The sequence below is a fragment of the Semicossyphus pulcher genome, unplaced genomic scaffold, assembly GCF_022749685.1.
Source record: "Semicossyphus pulcher isolate SPU_LCO1_2020_fin unplaced genomic scaffold, fSemPul1.0.p SCAF_24, whole genome shotgun sequence".
NCBI classification, from domain to species: domain Eukaryota; kingdom Metazoa; phylum Chordata; class Actinopteri; order Labriformes; family Labridae; genus Semicossyphus; species Semicossyphus pulcher.
The window spans coordinates 2,599,069-2,607,500 of NW_027211698.1; the positions used below are offsets into that span (position 1 = coordinate 2,599,069).

Below are 8,432 nucleotides of genomic sequence, written 5' to 3' on the forward strand. Positions count from 1 at the left end.
TTGCTCTGTTGGTTCAAAGGATGACTTGAATTTGCAGTAATGGAAGCATGGAAGCTGTGTGTAAATCTTAAGTAGAGCTTTTATACAGGGACTATTTTCTTCTTCACACACGGCAAGCTATGACATAACTGACTGATGAATTCAACCCATCAGCAGCGCGATATGGGAATCGATCAGCTGGACTCTTACGGTGATGACGTCCTCATCTAGTACGCATTTCCTTCTATTTTCAGAACTTGTGACTCACCAATTTGGGCCTCGGCTCTTGAGCGATAAAGGTCTCCCTGTGCAGAATATGCTGCGTAACAGTCTGAATTTTTGGCACTGAAATGCGATTGATCTTTCCGCTGTTACTATGCATCACAGAGTTGAGGTCAGGACAATAAAGTCCTCGTGGTTTACGGCCGCGGGAGGAAGTGCGCTCGGAAAATAAATCAAAAATGAAAATGAAGAGGGCAGACGATTAAATTCAGTTGCATTTCTCTGGCTTTATAATCTTTTATTGCGAGTGTGATTATGCCTGTGGAGAGTTACGGGATGGGCTCCTTATGGGGCTCTGCATGATTAGTCACTGCGGGATGTATGAGACTGGATTTTTTGATAGTTGATTCAGGAAGAAGGTGTAATAAATTCTCATTATAGGTTGAACTTTTATGAATAACTTACACACCTCCCTCCTTTCCCACTCTCCTGTAATCCTCAATGACGATGTGAAATCTGCAATAAGGTGCAACATCAGTGCTTTTCCTTCACGCATGCACAGAATTTTGCAGAGCACTTACATGCAGCGATCGATCGCCGATCTCCAGACCTGTTATTTGACTGCAGTCGATTGCGCTGAGCAGTGCTATCTCACGCTACAAGCCACACACCGAGAGACAAGAAGCCTCACTAATTGGACTGAGAGGAATCAAACCAGAGGTGTTACTATGCAGAGAGGGGGAGGAAGACATTTAAATTCACCTTTCATTCTTTTCTTTAAGGACTTAACTTCTGCTAGGAATCAAGAAGCTGTGCTTAATTGCAAGTTGAGACCAGCATGATGACAAAAACATACTTATGTGATGACTAAACGCTGCTTTCCTTTTATGTTTCAGCCATAAGAACAAAATGTCAGGCTGGCCTCCCCCCGGCCCGGGCTCCTGGAGCGGACTGCAGGGCCCTCCGTACAGCTGGGACAGCATGAACAGCAGCAGGGAGGCACGGGACTGCCTCACCAAGTATGTACATTTTCAACACCAGCATGTTTGATGATGCACAGTTCATCGTACAGTTGCTTAAAGTTGCATCATAAAGATCCATGGGAGGTTGGGGAAAGGTATTGGTAACATAAGTTATCTTCAAAGGGTTGATGTATAATGGTCCCAAGGCCTGTGTTTATCAAACATGTACAAGCATTTTCCCTGTTTTCTTGTTCATTCTTCGAAGTATATTTTGTGCCTGCAACTTGAAAGACACGTGGTGGTGCTTTCTGGGTGAGAGATCAGATCTCTTTTATGCAGGAGACTACTGCTGGTGTCTGGTTTGAAACCAAAGGTCAACATTTACATATTATTTTTGCCCAAACCATAGTCTGTTCTTAAACCTAATTAAGTAGTACCTAAACCATACAGAGAAATGTCAAATTTTGACTATGCTAAGGCACCAAAACTACTTGGTTAGGTCTACAAAAAATGATCAGTCTTGATTCAAACGTGGCACGAAAAGGACACTATGAAAGAGGAAGTTAAGTCATGTTATGTACCGTAAAATCTGGAATATAGGTCGCACCGGAATATAAGACGCAGTCTGTTTTTGGAGGTATCCCAGGCGGAAAAAGGTTTTCTATAACTATTAATAAAAAAGTTATTTCAACACCATTTTTATTTATTTTAATTTGAAACACACACAAATTACAGCCTACCATCTTTTTACACAATGTCGAGTTTGCATTCCTGCAAGCTACTGCTGCTTTAGCTAGCAGCCTACATTAACGTTGTGAGGCTAGCGGCTGCACTGGCAGTCATGATGTCGCACGTCCGTGCGCTAGCTCATAGCGCCATCATCTGAGTTAAATACCGTAACAAAATAAAATACCTCTTTCAGCATTTTATTCCCCTATATTGGTCGCACCGGTATACAGGATGCAGCCCACTTTTTAGACGCCTGCCTCAGATGTCATGTCTCGATGTCAAAATCGTCAGGTTTGAAATGTAGACTGCAGACCTGAAGATTTTTTCGTCGAGCCACCGGTATATTCTCGTCATATTTCTGATTCTGTACCGCTCTGAGCCATTACCTGCAGTAAAAACGGTAGTATTTCACTGTCGCTGGGACGTTTCTTTCAGAGGGAGGGGTGCAATGCATGCTGGGTGTTGTAGGAATGTAGAATGGGTGAAACCACAATCTGTTTGTACAACTTTCTCCACAGCTATGGCGGCAATTTCAAATATCATTGCTTCTATCGATTACAGAGAGCTTTGACTGAGCTTTTTCCAGGGGTGAACTGCTCCATTAAAATAAAATCATTCAACTTTGACATTGGGGCTGACAGTACAACAAGGTCTCCAGGATGAATGTCCGGTGCATGTTTGACCCATCCATCGCCCCAAACAACCACCCCTGCGAACCTCTATATACTCTATCATCGGAAGTGTTGAAGGCCTGTGTGTTGCAGGCACAGACACATACTTCCAATTACAACACATTGGTTTGAAATTAACGCTGGCTAAATAAAAGAGGACTAAAGAGGTCAAAAGAGAAATCAAGTGACTTACTTAAAGTTTTAGATATAGCTCTAGTTATGCCGTGATTAATGACATGTGTGCACAAAGCCGGAACAGCCAATCATAGATATAGATTTATCTACATCAGCTGTGTCCGTTCTTTAAAGAAAATCCTTATAGTGTCCCTGGTGAATGGATTTAAGTGAAGCTATTAAGAACTGTTAAACAGATTATATGGATCAGAGATAAATACAAGCTAAATAGAGATCGAACAGTGCAAATAGAGTGGGCATGAAACTAAGTAGCAGTAAAGGCGGTAGTGCATGTTGAAGTATCAATGCAGAAAAATCCAAGCATACTTTTAAGGGCATAGTTATGAGCATCTTTCTGCCTACATACATAAAAAAGAAGCCATTGTTCAGGTAATTTTGTATTCCACCTGTGCGTGCAGTGCCTTTTGTGTGTGTGTATTTGTCCTGCAGATAGAAACTTTCAGCCAGGTAAACATGCAAATCCTCAGGTTGGATTGGCATCACGGGCCTGGCATACAGAACGTTCTGCACAATGACTCCAGCTCTGTGTAAACACTGCAGAACAGGCGGCTCTGTCAGTATAAATAGCATTGTTGCTCATAAGTTGCTTATTTTGAATGAGTGTTGTTGATTCCTGGCTCCGCTTCCCCGTCGAGCAGAACTAAATGTTGGCTGACTCAATGCTGAGAAACTTGGGAAAACATAATTAACTGTCTGCAAATTGTCCACTGCTAGCTTTGGCAGATATTGCTGCTTTGACACTGTGTGTGTCTATATTGCAAATTAATTTCTTCTTTGTTATTTCTTTACAACTCCTGCCTCTAATCTTCCCCCTAATTCTCTTATCTCTTCACTCTTTGCTGAATCATATCATGTTTTCTTTCTTATCCTTCTTTGCCTGCACTTCCACTTCTCACCTTCATTGTATCTCCTTTGGTTGTCCTCTACTTTAACTCTTATCCCCCTTTTCCTCCTCCTTAACCACTCCGCCATTAAACTCTTCTAATATGTTTGTCTACTATGACAAGGTGAACAGCTCAGGTTATGTGGCATTGTTCCGAGAGTAAAGCTGCTGGCTTAGAGGAGGTGACACAGATTGAGTATCACAATTGGATTTCTTTGAGACATTGAAAGGAAGATAAAAGAGAAGGACAATGAGGGAAGCCACTGATTGATTTGACTACATCAGACAGGCGACTTCCCCGACTCTACCCAAAATGATGTGGAAGGTTTTGAATAGAGTGCTTTAGCGTCAGTTAGTGTCATATTTTAGCTGTGCTGTATTTATCTGTATCTTGTATTTTGTTATTAGAAGAATTGAAGGGTTCTGCAACAGAGTTAAAGTAATAAGCCAACTGATGAAAGCCTTTGTATTTGCAGTATTACAGACTGGGGCGACATTCGTGTAAAAAGTCACAAGCGACACCCAGTTAGTGACGCGTTTTCCATCAGCCAGCAGTGGTTGGTCTGCCAGAGAGGGTAGGCGGAGCTAAGCGGTAACTTTTTCTTCAAAAATAAGTGAAAATCCAAAGAAAAAGAAACTAATTTGACACTCAGATGAAGGCAAACAGTCTAAACAACCGGAGCCAACCGTGGACCTCACACATGCAACACTGTTTGGGTATCTGGGATGTGTGCTAACCTAAAATTTGCTTTTATTCAAGGACATTTTACAATGAAAACATAATGGAAAGGAATCGTGACCTGGCATTAGCAGCAGCTCTACACCTGGAAATTGTAGCCACGGACAAAAACAGGGGCATTTTTTGTGCTGAGAACACTGAGTGCTGAAAATGTTGAAGTGCATTGGTTTTGTATACAACTTAACCCAACCGTTACTGTTCCCATTTATTTTGGCTAGCTGAAATACTTAGCTTTGTGTTCAATAGATTAGTAATATTTGTATTTAAAAAATGTACAGGCAAAGAGCACTTGCTCTGGCTTTGATGGAGGGTGAGAGACCTTAGAAAGAGGAATAATCACGGCGAGTACCACCAGATGGCCCAAGAACTTCGCCTGGATGATGAGCGTTTCAGGGTTTAGTTTAGGATGACCAACTCGATGTCGTGGCCCCCACAGAAGGCCCGCCCCATTCGAGTTCTTTCAACTCGAGGCGCTCAGAGCGTTTCCCCAAAAAACGCAACGCGCTCAGCAACACAAAAAATTTCCCTCTCATTGAAACCAACTACAAAAAAATAAGCCACCCCCAGATGCTAAAATGCGCTCTGTCTGATCGGGACCTCAGTGGACAGAGGCCCTAAGCCATTCTGAAATCAATGTTAACAAATATGCACCAAACATGTTTCTTATTAAAAGAATTGTAGGGTTTGGCAACAGACTTCAGTGATCAGTAAAGTTGCAGTGTGTGTAGACTGAGCACATGCCTGCATTGATTGATGCTCATATGCTTGTCTTGCATCACCTGGTCCTGGTGCAGGATTCCCCTCCGACGCCCAACACTGCTCCCCTTTTCCTTTGAGAATTTAATCTGCGTTATACTACCTTCAGTGTACGGGTGCCTGATATAGATAAAATTCTTATGCATAAATTAAAATATGGACAAATCGGGCATTTTAAATTAATTCAAGATCTTCAACTGATAAAATAATCAATGGATATAATAACAGATAAGAGTGTTTTTATAGATTACATCCCAAAGTGACTTCATCATTTCAACCTCATTAGGAACAAGTGCTGATCAAAGATCTCAAGTACATTCCATCTGGATCAACAAGTATATACGTGTTCAATGCTTGCATAGAAGTGCTTGAAGTGTGATTTATTCTGCTTCACCAAATGGATAAATGAAATTGTGAGTTTTCAGCCACCTAGAAGAAACTTCTGACACGAGAGACCACAGGGTCCTCCAGGACAAGTTATCCAAAAGCAGAGGAGCACAATGGACACATCATAATGTAGGTTTTTACCGTGGCTGGAAGTTCTGTAGTTGGGGGCCTTTCCAGGGCCCTGTGTCACAAAGATGGACTTTGACTATGGCTGAGATGTAACAAATAGTCAGACTTCAGATTGACGTCTCAATTCATTCGTTTCACAAAGCAGTTTAGTTCTTGACAATCTTAAGCAGGACTATGATGCATTGAATTCTGGGTAAATTAACAAAACATTGGAGGTCAAAAGGGCATTTTACCTGGAGACAACACAAACAAAAAAAAAGAACAAAAAAAAACCTGATGTGGAAATAATTTGCATCAACAGTAAACAGTGTTAATCTGACCGTTCAACAATCAGAGGCGTTCAAAATTTGGTGCTACTGGTCAGCAGGTGTCACTGATTGTTACCATGGTAACATTGGTCAAAGAGCTGAGTTAGACGGGGGTAAGGTGTCTAATTTCTGAAGTTTAATGTTGTGTCTAACTTGCATTAGACTAATCTTTGAGCAAAATTAAGACGGCCTAACACTATAGACCAGTCTAAAACATCTTTGTGAAACCGGCCCCTCTTGCTATGGAGGCAGGGGTCTGGTGGAGGAGCTGGCTAGAGGAGGGTCGTAGTAATGACAATCGCTTGCATGAGCATCTGGGTCACTTTACTAAGTAACTTACTGCATGCCGTCCCCTGAAGTACCACAAGCTCATACCCGACCGTGTTGAGCTTTAGGATGATTTGCCTGCCAGACAGTTAGGCTTATCATCACCTAATCGCTGAGTTAGGGGAGTGATACGTTTAATAGGCCCACCTGAACTGAGTGAAAAACATGAAAATCAGGGTGACACTGAAGTGGAGATCCTGCAAATTGAAAATTGGACATATCCGGTACTTGTGATTCATTTGCAACATGTCTAGGGATAAAAAAAAATCTGGTTTCCTGTAAAAATAATAAAATGAAATCTCTTATTGTAGTCTTACAGCCCTTCTTACTTGCAAGTTCATGGCGTTAGCTTGGCCTCTTAAGCTTGTTATGTAACGCTAACGTGCTCCTCTGTCTTAGATTACATCTGTTTGACTTGTGGTAGTTATCTATTGAAGTCCTTTGAAGTTTGCACGTTATTTAGGACTTATTTTAGCTCATAAATTTATTCTTTTTTAAATGTACTTTCTACAATTTCAGTTATTCCTATAACTTTTTTAGCATCGAGCTACTGTAACATGCTAAAGTGTAGGCATCTAAAACCACTTGGTTAAGAGGAACACTTTGGATGACATATGGCAACAATGATGGAACCAGACCAGAACATCCCTGTTAATTGCATGTATGTGCTCGTTCCCATTCAACTACGACCAGCTACCAGGATTTAACCTTTTCTCTTCAGCTTTCCCCTGACCCCCTGACCTCCAAGCTCTGCCCTCCGGTGGGGATTAAATCACAGCCACCCTGACAAGGAAGATGAGCCCACATCGCATATTGGAACACGCTTCATTACAGACAGATTTAGTTTGAGGTTTTCTGCACCATATGTACAATACAGATCAATGTGAGAATGAGAAAGCGCAAGAGGGAAAGACGGCGGAGCAGAGGTTGAGTCTGATCCGGATTGGGTGGAGATAAAGTCGCGTACTGGACGGAGCGTTATTCCTCATCAGGGCAGATTAGGAAGCTGCAGGTATATTGTATTAACGAAGAGAAATACCCATGTGCAAAATCTGTTCATGCCCAAATCTGCAAACAAATGATCTGCGACTACATGAAGGTGAGGGCGGATGAGATCGGAATTTCATATGCTTTACTGTACGGACAGTGCACGCAGATAAAGATGGAATGGATTTTGGCCAGGCAACAATAGACACCCTGTACTGAACTTAATGTGCAGAGAGGAAGCAATGGCTGCCAAGGGAGCTTTTTAAGCCGCAAAAGAGGGAGGGCTGGAAATAAGAGAGCGAGAGAATGAGTTAACCCCACTGAAAGCGTATCACCTCTTAATTAACAGGCACTCTGCATTCTCGGTGTCCCGGTCGAGACAGACTTCTGAGGTTCAGCGAGCGGGACGCTTTAATTTAATGTGGTGCATTTACATTTCAGTGGCGCTCTCATCCTGAATGACTTGCAGTAAGTCACAAAAAGGACAATGTGAAATTTCACCAGTGTGAACCCACGATAAGTGCTCCAAAAAGCCACCAACAATTCTCCTTAAAAGCAATAAGCGGGAGAATTGCAGGCATATTTTAGTGTCAGTCCCACAAAAGTGTTCCTGGGTTACATTATCGTTTGACGAGGTTACATATTAGAATAGTGAAGTCTCTAGCTCAGCAGTGAAAGGGATTGGCTGAATGCTAATTTTAGCCGTTGATATTTAGCTGTTGGTACAGAAGCAGTAAGCAGATATGTTTTACTTTTAAATATGTTTTTTTATTTACCATCCATTGTCTTTTTAACACACAAATGACAGCCTACCATCTGTTTTCTCCATGTCGAGTTTGCAATCTTGCTAGCTACCAGTGCTGCAGCTAGCAGCCTACGGTAACGTTGATTGTTGTGAGGGTAGCGGCTGCACTGGCCTTTGTGACGTTGCGTTAGCTAGCTTATAACGCCATCGTCTGGGTAAAATACCTCTCTGCATTTTATACTGGTTTATCGGTCACACCGGTATATAGGACGCAGCACACTTTTTAGACGAAAAAAAATCATCAAAGTGCGTCTGATACTCCGAATTTACGGTATATAGTTTGCAAAACATGGAATACAGGAGTGCTACATTAAATTAGCATTTTAGCGTTACGTCAGAGGCTAATGGCTGCC

The 8,432-nt window shown here is 41.9% G+C and overlaps 1 protein-coding gene across 1 annotated transcript in view; it reads left to right on the top strand.

Annotated features, from left to right (window-relative positions):
* Positions 1-1,071: 1,071 nt before the first annotated feature.
* The window catches only part of LOC138603768 (FERM and PDZ domain-containing protein 4-like), a gene marked incomplete at its 5' end in the record, with an annotated part of 36,697 nt that continues 29,336 nt past the window's right edge, over positions 1,072-8,432 (top strand). Inside the window, one exon of the mRNA XM_069675677.1 lies at positions 1,072-1,220. Within this exon, the coding sequence (XP_069531778.1) occupies positions 1,072-1,220 (149 nt within the window). The remainder of the gene's footprint in view (positions 1,221-8,432) is intronic.